At 41.2% G+C, this 19,182-nt stretch overlaps 1 protein-coding gene across 1 annotated transcript; it reads right to left on the reverse strand.

The window, feature by feature from the left end:
• Window positions 1-1,006: 1,006 nt before the first annotated feature.
• Window positions 1,007-18,504, reverse strand: LOC108279094 (clustered mitochondria protein homolog). The gene is made up of 26 exons (XM_017493060.3): window positions 16,389-18,504; window positions 16,038-16,207; window positions 14,154-14,325; window positions 13,717-13,860; window positions 13,473-13,600; window positions 12,954-13,108; window positions 12,737-12,862; window positions 12,477-12,624; window positions 11,941-12,033; window positions 11,359-11,753; window positions 10,920-11,219; window positions 10,604-10,812; window positions 9,332-9,432; window positions 9,083-9,235; window positions 8,922-8,984; window positions 8,502-8,758; window positions 6,878-6,962; window positions 6,564-6,717; window positions 6,258-6,397; window positions 6,036-6,116; window positions 5,146-5,271; window positions 4,879-5,000; window positions 4,674-4,767; window positions 3,650-3,784; window positions 3,489-3,562; window positions 1,007-3,309 (listed from the first exon to the last, which is right to left on the reverse strand). The coding sequence occupies exons 1-26, from the start codon at window positions 17,740-17,742 to the stop codon at window positions 3,258-3,260; spliced, it is 5,031 nt and encodes a 1,676-aa protein (XP_017348549.1). The 5' UTR covers window positions 17,743-18,504; the 3' UTR covers window positions 1,007-3,257.
• Window positions 18,505-19,182: the final 678 nt, after the last annotated feature.

Below are 19,182 nucleotides of genomic sequence, written 5' to 3' on the forward strand. Positions count from 1 at the left end.
AGGCAACAATTCGATATTTGATGATACCACTGAATCTGCAACAATACGATACGATTTTGATTCATAAGTCATCGATTCTATATTTGACGATACCTCGGAATCTGTTACAATACGATATGACTGATTCTTAAGGCAACTGTTTGATATTTGACGATATAAGGGAATCTGCTACGAAATAATATGATTTTGGTTCATAAGTCAATGATCTGATATTTGACAAGACCACGGAATCTGCTACAATACGACAGAGTTATGAGCAAATTGCCTTGATAACCTATGCTTTTAAAACGTATTATTTTTTGACACACCAAATCATTTCAGATCAACTTTATTATCATCGTACATAAGATTTGGATTCTTAAGGCAACAATTCGATACTTGATGATACCATGGAATCTGCTACAATACGATACAATTTTTCATTCTTAATGCAACAATTCGATATTTGACCATATAAGGGAATCTGCTACGATACGATTTTGATTCATAAGTCAACAATGTGATATTTAACGATAGCCCTGAATCTGCTACAATACGATACGACGTGTTTTTTTTAATTCATTAGTAAGCGATTCACTATTTGACGATACCACTGAATCTGCTACAGCAGTGGTTTTCAAAGTGAGGGCCGCCAGGGGGCGCCCGGGGGGCCTCAACAATTTGGTGTGCCCATCCCTCCCACTAGTATGTTTTCTCTTTCTCACTCTCAACCACACAAACAAACAATTCCTAATGTAATGTAATGTAAAGATGTCATATGTAATTATTAAAGATGTAATATGTAATTATTAATAAAAAGGGGGATATATTCAGAAGTCTGTATTTTTAATGTGTTTTAAAGACATCTTGCAAAAGTGGGGCCTCTGTGAAATGTTAATGCCATTTGTGTGGCCTTGCCCTGGAAAAGTTTGGGAACCCCTGTACTGCAATACGATAGAGTTATGCGCAAATTGTCCTGATAACCTATGCTTCTAAAAACTTATCATTTTTTGACACACCAGTTCAGATCGTTTCGGTTCAACTTTATTGTCATCGTACATATACAGGGGTGTGCAGTATAACGAAATGTAGTTAGCCTCAGGTGTAAACATATAACACGTGCTAGTGAAAATAACACAAGACAGAGCACATTAGGTACATTACGCACAGTAACACAGTACACAGAAAGTTTTGTCGTTTTTTGATAATAATTTTGATATTTGTAATTTATTGATATCTGTCATAATTTATAATAAATTCTAATCAATAATAATCAGTTTATGATTGTACCACCACTGGACCACTTCTGCCCACATTGAGTATTGGACCATTCCTGGCACAGCACTGAAATGGCAGTGACTGGTATGAATGTAGTCATGAATCAGGTGGTCACTTTGCAGACCTATCTACCTTGTTGGTGCACCTTGTAGGAGTACAGTGAGAAAATATAGCTCATTTTCACATGCACCATTTGGGGTAATTGTCCTCTAGTTCAGTTTCTGACCATAGGTCTTCTGTGTATGCATCATGATTCTCAACATGGGGACCTCTACACACAGCTTAACATTCCACACCCCTACAAATACACATTTCACATCTTCATAACCCACAGCATACTTTATTTACTTGCCTTGACTCACCTTCGTAACTGTAGGCCCTATGCACGCTGATTCTTCGATATCATCATGGTAAGTTCAAATGGTAAGCTCAGCCCTTGTGTTGTTTAGCTAAATGTATTGAATCCTAATTCCTTTTTAATATACACTCACTGGCCAATTTAATAGGAACACCTGTAGACCTGCTCATTCATGCAGTCACCCAAACTGGTCTTTTTCCAATCTTCAGCTGCCCAGTTTCAGTAGATTCCTCAGATTCCTGTCCTTGGCACCTGATGTGGTCTTTGTAGCCAGTCCACCTCAGGGTTCAACATGTTGTGGGTTCTGAAATGCTTTTCTGCTCACCACGGTTGTAAAGAGCGTTTATTTGAGTTACTATAGAGTCAGCTCGAACAAGTCTGGCTGTTCGCCCCTGGCCTTTCTCATCGACGAGGCATTTCAGCCCATGGAGCTGCTGCTCATTGGATGTTTTTTGCTTTTTGCACCATTTTGTGTAAACTCTAGAGACTGTTGTGGATGAAAATCCCAGGAGAGCAGCAATTTCAGGGACCATCCGGCACAACAGTCATGCCATGGCCAAAGTCACCAAGATCTTGAGTTTGATGTCTGATGTGAACATTAACCGAAGCTCTTGAACTGGGCAGAACATACAAAACAAGGCACCAAAACTACCTGCTGTGCCACTGTGCCACCTTACCTGTTCATCAGTGTGTAAATACGTTATGTGATGATGTCTGTTACATGTCTGAAACTTACCAGAGAAATGAAACATATTTTAATTGGAACATCATACTCAAGTATGTGCTAAGCATGGCATGTTGCCATTGGCCATCAAGGGGATTCTTACTGGCAAAAGCATGCAGATAAGAGCACAGATATAGCTTCCTGACAACTCAGCTGACTTTTTTCTTTTTCTGTGTTCGTGTTGTGACACTGGCTGTGAAAATGCTACTACTACTAATCATCATCATCATTATATACAAACAACAATACAACAGTACATTCGTAAAACAGCATACACAAACACTTTGTTAACTAAACTCCAATCACATTGTATTCACGCTCAGCATGGTATTACTGTCAATATCACATATAACATGGCCGAGTGACTGATTCAAATACATCCAACTTTATTTATATTAGCACTTGGCATGTGGCACAATGCAGGAAGTAGCGTCTTCATTTCCGTTCCCCGTAAACAAACAGCTACATGCAACAGCATCACACTGAGTAGCCTTATTCCAAATACAAAGCTCATTCTTATGACTGAAGATACAAAATAATGCATATATCATCGTAAGCAGTTATATCACTGAGATGACGTTACGGTCGACATTCATTATTAATTATATTAGAATACAAAAAAAATAATAATAATAATAATCCAGATTTATTTTGCAGGCACATTTTGCTGAGTCAAGAACCAGGATCTCAAGACATCACATGTTGGTGTGTCAGAGGATTATGATTCTCCTCTCCTATCATGTTTTTTTCTTTTTCTTTCATTGATTAAAAAAATGCCCAATTTTCTTATTGACATCATGCTCATATATATTAATGTGTATACTGTAGCATGTGTAAAATTGGTCCTCCGGGACAGTAGGTGGAGCTGATAATCATGCTACTGCGATTCCTGACCAATATAAAGTGGCCTGTTTGCATTTAAGCAGATGTTTTTTGGGTGTTATCCCTAAGAGTTTCAAGATCCTTGTTGCTTAGAAGAAAATCAGTGTCGAGTACCCAGAAGGTTGCGTGGTGGGGAACAGAAAAAGAGGGGGAAAAGAAGAACAATTTGATTTTAAAAAGCCAGAAGTCAGAGTTTAATTTAAAGGTTGATTGTTTAAGAATGACATACAACATTGACGTCTGTGTTTCACTATCTGCAGAGCTTACCTGAGTGGGATAAGGACAATGCCAGTAACCAGATTTAGCTGCTCCACAATCCAGAGCCGACTCGGTGTGGCGAGCTACGGTTAAGAGAATGTTAAAACAGGTTCAGGTTCATTCATGACCGGTGTGGCTTTTTCTCTCACACACTACACTTTGGTACTCACAGTGAGAGGAGTAATACTGGATGCAGAACGGTTTTTGTATATCATGTTCATAGTCTTCTGCAGAATTACAGCCTGATTCGTGAGGTGCTTCAGGTACTCAGAGCTCTCTTGTGTCTTTTCATGTGCTTCTCCAACCTGTGGAAAGCAACAGTCGGTACTCTGACTTTGCCATACGGTAAAGATGATTAACCGTCACGCAACTCTCAATAGGTCCAGCTATATTTTTAACTCGTTCTATGCATTACATGACTCGGATTAGACAAAATATGGCCGGACCTCAAATGCGCAGGTTCAGTGGCAGAGATTGAGCATCTTACCATGCTCTTATTCAAACTTCAAGAAGAATTCACTGTGTTTTATAGTTCCAAGTCTTATATCCACAAATTAGATTGTTTGTGATACACAACATTTGACCTTTGACCTAGGAAAAATGTCATTTATACAAGACAATGGATCATAATGGGTAATATCCCTGCTGGAAAAAAAAAACCCAATAGACACCATCACAGAAATTCTAATGGTTTCCACTAAAAATACCATTACAAACCATCAGCTAATCATTACAATCATTACCATTAATGGTCCTTATTGGTATCCACGAGACATAACATGCCACCAATATAAGGCAAGAAATTACCAGTAAAGAAGCACGCAGACCAGTACAGTTCCATTAAAACCAATACACTTCCCATTATAACCATTAGAACTATTACAAATTCTATGTAGATTTCTGTTGTTGTTGTTGTTTTTTTCAGCAGGGATATTTCAGCAAACTTACTAGGTACTTACGACTCAGCTTTACTTGATAGGAAGGAAAATGGTTTCGCTTGGATAAAAGAGGGTCCATGTGACTTTATGAAAGTGAGACTGGTGAGATGATTTAAATTATGAGACGTCCTGATTTTCTTTGTGTCATTTATAACCGCCATGGGTCCACAGACGGCTAATATTCCAATGATCAGAACTGTATTGGTCTTTTATTAACAAACATTCGAGGCTTTTTGTCTTGTGGTTAAGAATTCACCTGGTTCCGGTAAATCATGTAGCGCTCCTTCTCGTGTCTCAGCGCCGAGCGGAATTCCCCTTTGCTCTCGTACACCTTTGCCAACAAGTGATGTCTACAGTGTAGGATTGTAGAAAAGTATTCATCAGACGTCAACAATGCATACTTTCTTCTGGAAGACTGGGGGCTATTTGTTCAGCTTTATTTGCAGTGGTTTATTTCTCACCCTTGTGCCACTTTAAGCGAGGTAGGCCCCTGATATTTGGAGGTCAAGGCCAGGGCGTTCTCCAGAAACTTAAGTGCGAGATCACACTGCATCACACCATGTAACATGAGACCAATCTTACTCTGAACAGACCAAAAAGAAAAAAAAAAAACCATGGTAAATGAAAAACAAAGGTAAGTTAACAGTGAGAAGTAGCTAAATCTGGATCCGACATTTATACTCCAACAGTGAATAGCCAGATTTAGAGAAAAGGTTGGTTTTACTCACATCCAGTAGAGCCATTTCTGGGTGATCTTCTCCACACAGCAGCAGCATGAGGTAGCGGGCACGGTAGAGCAGTCGCAGTGCTGTGGATGTCTGCCCACCAGCAAAGCAATAAAGACCAAGATGTTTCTAAAAATGGAGGGAAAAACAGAGTTAGTGTTACCCCTGCATTGCCTGCAAACTGTACAGCCAAAAGTATGTGGACACCTGACCATCACACCTATATGTGGGCCTTTCATTTACATTTACGGCATTTGGCAGACGCCCTTATCCGGACCGACTTTCATTTTATCACATTTATACAATTGAGCAATTGATGGTTAAGGGCCTTGCCTAAGGGCCCAACAGTGGTAGCTTGGCAGTGCTGGGGCTTGAACTCCTGATCAGTAACCCAGAGCCTTTAAACCACTGAGCCACCACTGCCTTTCCCAAACTGTTTCCACAAAGTTGGAAGCACAGAATGTATATTGAATATCTTTGCTTGCTGTAGCATTACAATTTCCCTTCAGTGGAACTAAAAGGCCCAATCCTGTTCCAGCATGACAATGACACTGCGCACAAATTGGAGTCGAAGAACTCGAGTGGCCTGCTTGAGAGCCCTAAACTCAGGGGGTGAACTGGAACGCCGACTGCGCCCCAGGCCTCCTCACTCAACATCAGTGCCTGACCTCACTAATGCCCTTGTGGCTGAATGGAGAAATCCCCACAGCCACGCTAAAAAATCTAGTAGAAAGCTTTCCCAGAACAGATTGGAGGTTGTTATAACAGCAAAGGGGGACTAAATCTGGAATGCTGTGTTCAAGCTCATATATCCACATACGTTCGGCCATATAGTGTAACCACGATGACTGCAAAGTCATTCACTAAAGTAAGTGTCTTGAATTCGAACTCACATATTCCAGTATAGTATTCGGATGGTCTATTCCCAGAACTCTCTCACTGATCAGTACAGCTTTCTGCTGGTGACTCAGTGCCTAACATAAAACACATACACGACTGGAATGGGTTAATGCATCTATGGTGCATGCTGGGATTTTAAAATAGGTGAGTAAGTCAGGCATGCACACCTAAGCCTAAAGCTCTGACTGGAATGGTAAAGAGCACAAAATCCGCACCTCAGCATAGTCTCCGAGTATGTAGTAAATGCGTCCCAGCAGGCGCAGACAGACGCAGACATCCTGGTGCAGAGCCCCATAAACATTAGTGAACAGGCCCAAGGCCTGGCTGATTAGCTCACAGCCTTCTTTCAGGCTTCCTGATAGAGTAATTATGAAAAAATGAAGGCATCATTGTTGTGTGTCCATTCATTCAGCCATGGAGCAAACGTAGACGTGATGCAAGTTTAATCAACATTACAGATTTTGTGTATTGTTAGCTGTAAGATTCTATTTAGTGGCTAGTAAATGTACTCCTGGGCTCACCTTGCTGGATGCTGGCCTGGCCACAGTGCAGAAGATAAATCCCATCGTTAGCCTTTGGGATGACGTGCTTTACTATGGGGAAGATGTTCAGGATGTCCTCTTCGGTGAACACCGGTCTGTGCTTGACATCAAACTGATACTCTCTGATAAGAAGCTAAACAGTGGGTATGTGCGAGTGTTGGTGTTTGGGGTGGTGGCGGGGTTCCGAGAGCGTTGGGAAGTGGATGGGGTGGAGTTATAGAGGAAAGAGAATATTCACTATCAGAATGCGTTGTTGGTACGATGGACGGCAGACCTACCGGATGTTATATTACCTGGATGCCAGTTTTGATGGAGATCTCTCTGAGCAAGGTGATTCTTTGTAAGCCACATTTGTCCACTGCCTGCTCTATACTGTCACTGCCAGACACACATGAGACATCAGGTTTAGATTAACCACATGTGAATTGTACATTGCAGGAAACAGTAATATGTTCAGACATGGGGTGGAAAGGTGAGGGATAAGATTACATTCACAGAATATCTGATTTGTTCCTTGGTGCAATGCGAGTGAGCCCAAACCTTAAAGCATTGCACTCATAGTTACTTCGTCATTCGTTACACTCAGGAAATTTGGTCAAAATCGCTCTGTTAAATCTGCACTGCTAATTCTGATGGTATTAATATCAATCACTACTGCTGCTACAGGTTTCAGTCCATCTGTACAACTGCAACATCGCACTCTCCTTTTTTTTTTAAACAACAGAGATTTGTATATATATATATATATATATATATATATATATATATATATATATATATATATATATATATATATATATATATGTATATATATCCCCACATTTTTCTCTCTAATTTGGCCACCTGGCAAATTTCTCACCCTCTAGTAACCAACCAGAGATGGTAAAGGCTAACACGTTTCAATTGAGACACTTGAAGTCAGCCAACCACATCTTATCGAACTGCAGCTCATTCTGCATCAAAGAGCAGAGTAACATACTCGGAGGGAAAATGCTATCTGCCTTCTTCCACATACACACCTGGGCAAAAAAATAGGCCAAGCGCAAAATGGCAAAATATTAAGCTTTTAATTGTCTTAATGACAAATCATTGGTCAGGAAATTAGCCAGAATTAGTATGAGATAGCTTTTCCCTTTGATTTCTTTACATGCTTAAGCCATGTGGGTAAACTCACAAACAGCTTTTTTATTTGATTTGATTTGATTTTTTACTTTATTTTAGTTTTGTACACCCAGACACGTGTTAGTTTGAATTTTACAGCAAACATTTGAACCGTTATCATGATTTTACCTTTGCGTACAAGAAGATTATAAATGAATTTCCCCGTTTCTAGCATTTCCCCCAAACGGTCCACAGCAGTAAAAGTAAACGAGCAAATGGTGGCACAGGAGTGCAATTTTTTATTTATTTATTTTGCTAATTTTCTGACCAATGATTTGTTGTTACAACCATTAAAAGCTTAATATATTGCCATTTTGGGCTTGGCCCATTTTTATTTTTGCCCAAGAGTATACATGAGCCCATCACAGAAGCCCACGATTGGTTAGTGTCACTGTGATTGACAGGAGAAAGAAAGTATGCTATCCATCACACCCAGAGCACATGGCCAATGATGTTCATTTGACTCTTCTTATACTCTTCTGCTAAAATTTACACTCACTGACTCAGTATTAATGGACATTTCTTGAATGTGTTGTCTTTCCTTTTTGTCTTTCCCTGCACTTTATTTTGTATTGTTTATTATTGATTTTCAGCTATGTAGCAATAAGGGAATCTTTAGAGAGATAAGAGAATAAGAGAATGATTAGTTAAGTCTGGAACGTGCACTAAGTACCCGATAGACTTGAAGATTTTGTTCGATCTACTGCATATGTTAGACTTACATTATTACATGCCCTGCATACTGTTTGCTCTCACCATGGCAGGCGGTAGTGATAATACTCCCGAGCCTCAGCCTGGATAGTTCTCCAGAGTTCACTGGAGGTCAGGCTGGCCCATGACGCTCCCACAGATGTGATTTCGCCGCTCACAGAGCCCCGGCTCCGCCTCCGCCGACTCCTGCGCTTGGATGACAGTCTGTCCATCTGCTGGGTCCCCAGAACATCAGGTGGGGAGCTGAGGAAGCAGTTGAGGAAATGGCTGACTGAGACAGAGAGGGAAGATGACTCCACAGCCTGGTAGCGAAATATGCAAAAACAATAAGGTCATGGTCTACAAGGTGTGGCAGATATAACAAAGAATTGTGGCAAAACAAATATAAAAAACAAAAAAAAAAAAAAACAATTTGGGATATCAGGAATGAAACTGTGATCCCCCTCCCCCAACTCAAATACTTACTACTAAATATGTCCTGAACATATGTTTTGTACATCTAGTGATCAGCTCACATAGTGCAATTCTCTACAAGAAAATCAAGAAACAGATGACTGTCAGTTTGTATGTATTTAAGAGTGAAAATGCTCCATCAAAAGCTGTGGCGTTAAATGACGAACACTCACATAAACATGGTCCAGTTTAGTCTTCTGAGGACTCTTCTCAATAAACTCCAGTACCGTGCCCAGGTACCGGACATTGATGCCATGTTGATGGAGGGCCTCAGTTAAGGTAAAACCATCCATTGGCATTGTGGTATGATCGACACAGCTCTTAATCTACATGCTCACAAAAAACGGTCGTTATTAGTTTCAGGGAATAGTTATGAAAGCAAGAAAGATGCATGGAGCATTTAGCAAAGAACGCATACTCACTAAGTCGGGAATTTGGTTGGAGACGAGGAAGGCTGCAGCATCCTTTAAAAGTTGTTTTTGTTCCTGGATATCCTGCATACATTCCTTCGGAAAACGTACACCTAGAATATGAATACGTCATGCATTAACTATAAATCGGCTAAACTGAGATGTACGTGCACTTCATATTATTTCCAATACTTTTCAATAACTCATATGTAGGGACGAAGCCGAGATAATGACTGACGTGTTGCTCTTTCTCTAGGAGTTCAAAATGATCCGGAACAGGATTGTAAAGTGAAACACATGACATCTCACTACGAATAATCCAGGGATGGAAAAAGCACTGAGAAATAATTATACTTCAGCGAGTATATGAGTTTATATCTTACTCACTGAAAGTGGAAATTTCCAACCAGAAATGTATGCAAAGCAAGGCAGCTACTACTTTTATATATCTGTACAATCTCTATAAGCTTGCCGGTGATATACATGACTAAAGCTGTGTAGTTTCCCCTAATGAATTAATCAGAAGTAAAATATCATGTAAATAGCCAATATTTACCGATAGCTAGAATTTGACTTGCCTAGCCAATTGATGCTAGCTACTGGAATCAATGCTAGTCTAGCCTGTCATTAGCAAAGAACAACTTTTTAAAACAAACAAACAAACAAACAAACAAAAAACCCAGCCAGTTAAAGCTGGCATATTAGCAAAACTTACTTCACATTGTATTTTAAAATTAGATGGAGTTCATGCCTTCTAGGGAGGCTAATGAGACATCACATCTTATACGAGTCTTTAATTACTCCAGCATATTTTTAAAACGTTTTACTGAGGTAGGACCAAGGTGCTCATCCTCAATTTCCAAACTGCAGACTGGTGGCCTATCCATATTCAAACAGGCATGGATGGTTATAATGCTAACTACCTTGTGTAGCATGTAAATTTAGCCACAAGCTAACATATTATGTTTGCTAGCAGTTCTCCAGGACACATGATGTAATTAAGTAATTATTGCTTAGCTCTTACCAAACCATCACTTTATTATGAATTACTGTACAGTTGCTTAGCATTCATTAGTAAATAATGTTAGTGACTTAGGTGTTAACATAGAACTACTCATTCATTCTTATTTAGTCTTTGCAGAGTTACCTATGAGTTATGGAACAGTATTGTACAGTAAGTGTTGCCACCATATGGTATAACATTTTCATAGTTGCTTGTAGTTTTAGTCGTCCTTGAACTGGCAAATTACAGAAAAATCAGAATGGTACTCATTACCCACGCACCTGGTGAGAAAATGTCAGGGTTGAAACGAATATCAAAAGAGGACGTCTGAGAGGGAGAATTGTTCTTGTCAGGGGTGGGAATATCTACACCCTTGTTGGAAATATCCGCCGTTAGTCGCAAAGCAGCTGCCTCTGGGCTGTGAGGAGATCCGATGCTGTTGCTTTCTTGATCCAAGCCTTGAGATGCCGTGCTCTTACATGAGTGATATCTAAAGGAATAAAAGTTCACGTATGTACTGATTGAAATTCCTAAATTGCCAGAACACATAGAATACTTTTTTTTTTTACTAGAAATATACGTGACAAATCTATTGACCTATACTTCACAAATGCCTCGATTAGCTCTTGTCTCAGACAGACCAGGCGATGAGGGTGTTGAAGTGGGAACCCGAGCTGCTGACACTCGGTGTGGAGCTCCTCGCCTTCCACAGGCAGGAAGTTGAGGTCAGGTGGAAATGTGAACAGCAGGTCCAGAATGTAGTGACGGCCATCGTTACCCATGATGCCCTTGCATTCCACAGAGGAACACAACTCTACAGCGGAGTCGTCTTTGTTAAGCACAAGGTGCCGCTGCACTCTCAGATGCTTGCTGGGTTTGTCCAGGAGCATCAGGAACCTTGAGACGTTTAGAGATTTTGCATGTAGCCAACAATCAAATATTCCGAACCAACAAATGATAATCACGCAGAATTGTTGACTTTTCTGGAAATAATATTTTATAATGCTAAGGACAAATTATCCCAGAACCAACCTACCGTTCATTAGAGACAACAGTCTTTCCAAAGTCAGTGGAACCATAGATCACACTCTGCTCCTGGCCACGCTCGAGAATTCCCGGGATAATCGACTGGGCAGTGATGCGATAACCTCGATAATCCACCAGTACGGTACCGAGCACATACAGGCCGTCTGCATCCACTGCACTGTATGCTCTCACACCATTCAGGTCAATGGCTGAGGCGGCATAGGCCGCAGCCTCACCACCCAGCTCCTCATAGTGTTCATGTCCATCTAAGCCCAAGCTGAAGAAGATATTGTTCCAGACGTACATGTGATTGCGTGGTTCTTCACTAGGGTTGATGGGCATCACATTGCCATCGACCACGGCCATCGCACCACGTGTAGCAGTGCTCACAAAGTCACTGTTAGCCTGAGGAGGGTCAGGAATACAATTATCATAATAAAGCTTTCAAAAGACCGCATTGTGCACCTTATTTTTCAGCCAACGTTTAATTATCATAGTAACATCTTTCCCTTTCCTTGTTAATAGCTTTTCAGTGCTCCTCTTTGATGTCATATGAGAATGAGAAGGGACACCTGACAAATGGCTGCCTCACCTTAAAGATTGCTCTGTCTCTCAGCAGACGATCTTTGAGGCTCTGACGTGGTAGCTCTCTGGTGCTCTGAAGCTCCTCGTTCCAGTCACAAACCTAGGTTTAATATAGTATATTTTACACATTAATTGCAGACTATGAAATTTAGGAATTCGTTTTTCCATCATATTTTGATACATAATGGCAACCCTTTCTGAAACAGTGCTGGTTTTGAAGGTACACCAAGGAAATGTTGTTTTCCAGTTTTAATAAGTTGCCAAATTAACGCCCTCTATCTCTAACAGCACCAAAATTACCTCTGAAATTACCTTTGTTTTCCATAAAATTCATAAAAGGTTTTCATTAACCAATAATCCAAATACATGTATGGAGTATGAGGGACTATTTATCAAATTTTTTTGGAAGAAAGTTGTACATAAGATCTTTTAAATCTTTGACTGGTCTCATTGAAAAATGACTAAACATACTAGGACCTTCTGGCTTTGGATGAAAGCCGAAAGGATAGACCTAAAAAAAGTCAGAACTGTTACAGAACGTACCTGTCCAGGCACGTGTCCTTCATAGCCCAGTTGCGAAGAGCTGGCATCTTCAGCTCGAACACAGTCCATGGCATGGTTGAGAGCTGGAGCAGTCCAGCTAAACACCTGCAACGGAGTACCTATCCTCTCAAAGGGATGCGTTGATGTTCTGGGAAGCAAAGTACCATACGCAAGACAATAGCAAATATTACAGGGAACTGCTGACAAAACAGACGTATTTTTCACGTGAATCTACACTAATATCTATGTACCTCATTTACCTTCTCTTGAGTAAAAGACTGAAGTTCTTTTTAAAAACGGGACTGATCTGACTCAGGAGCTCCACTAAAGAATGACTAAGCATACTGGGATTTTCTGGCTTTGGGTTAAAGCTGTAAGTCGTAGACCTAGAAAAGACAGAAAAGCAACATGACACGATATTAATTGTTTTCCAAAATGAGCTTCTGAAGAGCATATTCATGTTATTCATTTACTCACTGATTCAGGTAAAACCCTCGCGTTGATGCTGTAATGCTGAACTGTCTGTCCTCCATGGTAAGTACATTCAGGTACATGAGATCACCATGTATTTTTCTGCTTCCTGGAGGAGGGTTCCAGTTACTGGTCATCAGCACCTTCAGGCATTCGATGGGCTATTAACAAAAGTACACAGAGCACACGTGAGATTGAATCTCTTCATAACTTCACTGAGGTTTTTCATCAGTTGCAGATTACACTAAGGATTGCATCCGGTGTTTTACTGCAGTTTCTGCGAGGCTAATTCCAACTAACCCTAGGAGAAATAAATACTCTATGTGAAGTTCATAATTATCATTTTAAGTAACCGCTTTATCCCAGCCAGCACTGCAGTGGTTCTGGAGCCAGTAATACACCCTGAGGGGGCATGCCAGTCAACTGCAGGGAACCACGCATACATTTGCACCTAGCAGAAACCTACTGGAGGACTACTCCTGGGTCTTTGCTATCATCCTTAGAGAGCGGTTTCCTCTATCTTACCTTCAAATTCTCACTTTGAGGCTGCAGGGGTCCCAGTAAACATTCTTTCGTCCCTGGAAGAATGTACTCAGGAGGGCTACAGTTGAATTGCTTCAATTCTTCACCTCTTTTCTTGAATTTGCTGTTCTCTGAAGAATGAATGCATACATTTTACCGAGAACAGCGACTGTATCTTTCACCAGGAATGATTAAAGTACATAAGAATCTCAATTATTGTTAATAATGATTAAATATTGCATCTCACCTTCAACACGTTCTTCAGTGAAGAACCTAAGGAAGGACAGAGAGCTTCCCTCTATGCCGTTGTAGGCATCTGTGGGGTCCAAGCTCTTTAGCAGGTCTCTGATGTGGCGAAGGTGTAAACGAACTTCTCGAACCGTGTATGGCTCTGAAAGTTTCGCAGAAGTCATATATAGCATGCCAGTAAGTTATTTCACTTAGTTTTACTGGACCTTAGTGGATTGACAATTTCTCAGAAAGGGACAGTCGGCATTATTAAATTTTTGCAACGTTACACATAGGTGAATTGTGCATACAAGTTAAATATATTCTCCGAAATTTATAATGATTTCTACACTACAAATGTAACACAGTTTGAAACCACTGAAAGTGTGAAACTATTGTCTTGATTGAAATTGAAGCGTATTTATGAATTTTTCACTGTTTCAGTTAGAGTCTTACCTTCCACTATCTTCAAAAGTGAGCCCTCTTGTAGACCAGTGATGGATTTCAGATCAGTGAAGTTATCCAGTGTATGTCCATCTAACTGCAGGGAGAAACAGGTACGATGACAGGTCTCCTCACGGTCCATTAACACTTGCTTGATTTCCTGCACCATTGCTAATGGTGATGCCTAAAAGTCATGGCACACATAAGAATAAATCAAAAGGTCAACAGGAAGTGCCTACTTCAAATGACTGCTAATGTGAAAGTAACCAGAGATGTGTCAGCAAACACAAAGGATCCGATTACACTGGAGTCATACTTCCTTTCATTCCAGACCACCAGGGTACTTTCCTTCGGTGCAGTCAGAAGATGGGGTGTACTCAGGAGCACAGCACAGACGCAGCACTGAATACATTGCAGACTGGTGTTAATGGTGCATTAGCAAAATTAAAGCTAGATCGTCCACCAAATACAGGGGGTGGAGAGGTTCTACCCATTGCAACTGAAGCATTGGAGCATGAAGCAACAGACCAATGGCTATTAATTATACTACCCACAGAATAATGTTAACAGTTTCATCATCAGCCACTGCCAAACACGCGAGTCCACTGCACAGGAAGTGAAGAACCTACTACAAAACCAGGCCATAAAAATACTACAAAGACCAAAGAGCCTGACTATTTTTTCCAAGGACTATGAGTGTGCACCACTTTTACATTAACCAACAGGGAAGCACAAAACACAAAGAACTTCCGAGGTAGGCAAACAAGGTTTGGAAGTGAGCAGATGTACACCTCCTGTCATTGAGAGCTGCATACCTACAATCAGACATTATCAGGATGCACTGTCTCACAGTAAGCCTATACCCATGGATTGGCCAAATCCACAAGAAGGTGATTCAGTTCATTTGGAGCACCTACAGCAACGTGGAAGTCAATCTGTTTGCAATCAGACAGACAACTCACTTTCCGATGTGGTTCACAGAAAGCAACTTTGAACCCAGGATGCCAGGATCCTGTCTGTTTTTGAGGTTACTACCCACCAGACCTGACCTACTGTTCCAGAACAGTTCATACCTTGCAATTATGCCTATGGCCCCTGGGAGCAACCCCAGAATACAAACATGTTCATTTAAACTCTTGTAAGTGTGCATGCTCTGGTTGTATGGAAGCAAGTGGACACTGTTTCACTATGGTGTGAAATGCTAGGCATAAACCCCTTATCTTGTACTCTAAATAATGCTTTGAAGAGTCTTTTCTGGGCCTCTCCTAAAAGTCTGCATTGCATTATTGTGATCACACCAGGAGAGTTTGCTGACAGGAGAGCATAAACTAGTCGAAAGGACCAGGAACCTACACGTAAAACAGTTGATTCTATAGTGGGATCTATATTTGGCGCTACTGAGTTTGGATGATGCGGTATACAGGATAATACGGGACAACTACAGCCAGGTGAGTAGGCGGACGGCATGCCTTGATGACCATAGATACAGATGCCATGAAGACGTGTTATGCGAAGTGGTAGCTCAGTTGCACTACTGATCGGAAGGTTGTGAGTTCACATCCCACCACTGCCACTGTTGGAACCTTGAGCAAGGCCCTTATCCATCAACTACTCAGTTATAGAAATGACATAAATGTAAGTCATTCTGGATAAGGGTGTCATTCCAAATGCCATAAATATAATATAATATTATGACGATTTCTCACAACTCCACTAATTCCAAAATAAACTGCTCTGGCAGTCCGGAATGAAAGAAAGTAGAATGGAAGTTTAGATATGTACCTGTGGTTCTGCAACTGAGTGGAGGACCACCAGCCCATCTTTTATAGGTCACCGTTATAGAACTACAGGTACATGTGTAACCTTCCAACTTTCTATCCAGGAAAAGCAATTTACCTGGAAGTCAGTGGGTTCAGTACCAGGGACCTGGATCCTGATTGTCAACCCGATGTCCTCAGAGGGGTCTGCATCTACAGAATCAGGATCTGCTTGGAGTTCTTTGTCACTATACCTGTTTAGCTCTGAAACCTCTGTTTGGTCACTGAGGATATTATTTGGACGTGGTCCTTATATAAACAAGAGAAATGGCATACAGTGAATAGTTGGTCATCTAACTATATTATATAAACTTAATATTGTACTATATGATGCAAGTGTTTGATTCTAAGACACAATAGTCTATTTGTTCACTGTACTGTGTTGGAAGCTATACTATTGTTTACTAATGAATGACCACTGAACACATACCTGCGATATTTGGTGTGGCCAGGAACAGTTTATCAACTACGAACAGCGTAAACCTTTCGTTCTGCTCTGGTCCTTGGTCCAGATTTGGATGTATTTCGTCCTGCTCCAGCTCTTCGGACTTCTCCCTTTCTTGTCCTTTATTAAGAGATCTTAACTCTACTGCACCTTGCTTGTTTGGTGCAAACTCAGGTTCATTCCCAGATATGTGCTGTTCTTTATGTCCTGAAGTCTTAGCTTCTGTCTGAATGGAGTCCAGTTCCAGCACAAGTTGTTGGGTCTGTGTGATCTCATCTTGGTTTCTTTCGATATCTGGGCTCGTCTTTAGTCTAACCCGTAAGCCTGGTTCTTTGTGTTCTCCATTTTGACTAATTAGAACATCAGTTTCATGCCTTATTTCATCCGTCTGCGCTATGCTCGGTCTGTATTGTGCTTCAATTTGTCCGGACTGAACTGGACACTGTTCCATTTGGTTGCTTACGTCAAGGTTAATTTTGACTCCAACTTCATCTAGCTGTGCTGCACTTTCATCTGAACATACCGCACTTTGCTCATGTTTTGGTCTCTGTGTAACTTCCTGTCCCAGTCGTGCTACATTCTGGTCTCGGCGTACCACGTTTAGCTCCATTTGTTCTGTTCCTTCTCCTAGTTGAGTTTCTTCTTTGTACTCATCTTGAATCCCAACTTCATCTACTTGAACGATAGTCTCAGTCTGTGTTGATATTTTTCCAAGGCTGTCAGATGAAGGTGTGCTGAAGGTACCAGCAGATTTGGGCTCTGAGAAAATGAGTCTTTGGCTTCCATTTCCCTGTGCTAATAACTGCACTCCTTGACACGGGGATGCCTGCCAATACCTGCTTCCTTGTCCATGTGTGTAGATCATGGTCTGAGAAGCAAAATTTGCGGCATTTGATTGTTCCGATGGCCATGAGTGTAAGGAAGACAGTAACGGCCATTCTTTCTCAGTGCTGCATAGCTGATTTCTGTCCAAATAGCAGAATTCCTGTTGACTGATTCTTGTACTTGGCATTCCCTCTTCTTCGAAACCTTCCTGACATTCCTCCTTGACGCTACTTTGTTTTTTGTTTTGTCCACTCTCTGGTAAAACAAGCTCTAACTGCTGTGATAAGTCAGCTCTGTCCAGGTTAGCTCGATGACTACTGCTAAGGACTATGTCAGGGTAAATGAGGTGGTCCTGATCCAAAACAGGAGATGCCAGCATGTCAGACCTTGATGGAGAGAGACTTTCAACATCACTGTTCTCTCTCGACAAGAGCGGAGATTGCTCTTCGATTTGGTCAGGAATGTCCTTACACCGGAACAAACGTCTGAGACAGCATTGAAGCAGGTTTCCCATGCTGGTAGAGAAGTGTTCAACAAGCCGTCATATTCCAGCGAGACCTTCATGCATGAAAACAGATTTCTGTACACGATTTCACGAAAGCAAACACTTTGGAAGTTTTTAAGCACCCGCAAGTACGGTCACTGCAGACTTGACAGTCGTGTGCTCCAAGATTTGTATGTCGGAGGTGCAGAGATATCCAGGCTGAGAGCTGATTCAGAAGTTTGGTACCACGATATATGAACAGACATAATATAAACGCGACCTAAATATTATTAAAGAGGACTTCTATGCGAAGGATGTTATTTAGAAAGGTTTTAGGGGTTTTTTTAAATTATTATTTCCTTCTAAAAATAGAGAAAACATTTGTAGTAGGCTGACAGCATCACAGGTTTTTAAAGTTCATCATAGATCATATTTCAGTCCAGTGACCTGCAGAAGAACCACACGTCCCTGTGAACAGCGCTATGAGAAAATGCACCACTTCTTACCTTTGTATTTTCTCCTCTCTTAACTCTCCACAAATTTCCATAAATGCATGAGAAAGCAAAACATCATCCATTTCTCTATTTTCCCAGAGCAGGTTACACAACCTCTTATTGTATCCTCTTCTGCCCTTCATTGTGTGTGTGTGTGTGTGTGTGTGTGTGTGTGTGTGTGTGTCCCTCTCTTTTGCAGCGCCCCTCCTTCACACACACATTTTCCCAGCGAGGAGGAGTCTGACTGGAGCCCCACTGCTGTAGCCCGCTTCTCTTCCTGAGAAGCAGAACTCATCATTTCAGCTCCTCACATAAACAGCAGCCATCCAATAAAGGAACCGACCACATGACAGCTTCCTGGATCCGGTTCAGTGTATGCATCACGTGTACAGTAGCTGCTTGTTCGCTTGGGTCATCCATATAAATAGCTTGAATAAGTGTTCTGCTTGTACATCATGCTTATCAGGCAGAAGGACCGTGTAGGTCTGTGTAAGACACACCTCCTTTCTGTCCCTAATGAATTGGCTGCTGCTCCAGATCAGTTGCTATGGCAGGGTGCTGCAGCACAAGCAGAATGCTGTGGTAGACCTCAGCAAGGTTAAAAAAAATTATAAAAGAGCTTTGTGTGTCTGTAAATTTCAAGAACCAACTAAGTCTCTCTCTCTCTCTCTCTCTCTCTCTCTCTCTCTCTCTCTCTCTCTGCATGCACATGTACACCCTGCTCTTTCACAACCTATATTTAATGAAGCATGTATGACTAATGATTAACTGAGAAAGATGTCATTTGCTTAAACTAAATTTAGCTCAATCCAGTGATACTGGGTCCACTGCTCTTTTCTATCTACACTACATTTCTAGGGCAGGTGATTGAGTCTCATGGCTTCTCATACCATTGCTATGCTGATGACACCCAGCTCTATTTGTCCTTCCAGCCTGACGATCCATCCGTCCTGTCGGACATCTCGGTCTGGATGAG

This window comes from Ictalurus punctatus, chromosome 18 (genome assembly GCF_001660625.3).
Source record: "Ictalurus punctatus breed USDA103 chromosome 18, Coco_2.0, whole genome shotgun sequence".
Classification (NCBI taxonomy): Eukaryota; Metazoa; Chordata; class Actinopteri; order Siluriformes; family Ictaluridae; genus Ictalurus; species Ictalurus punctatus.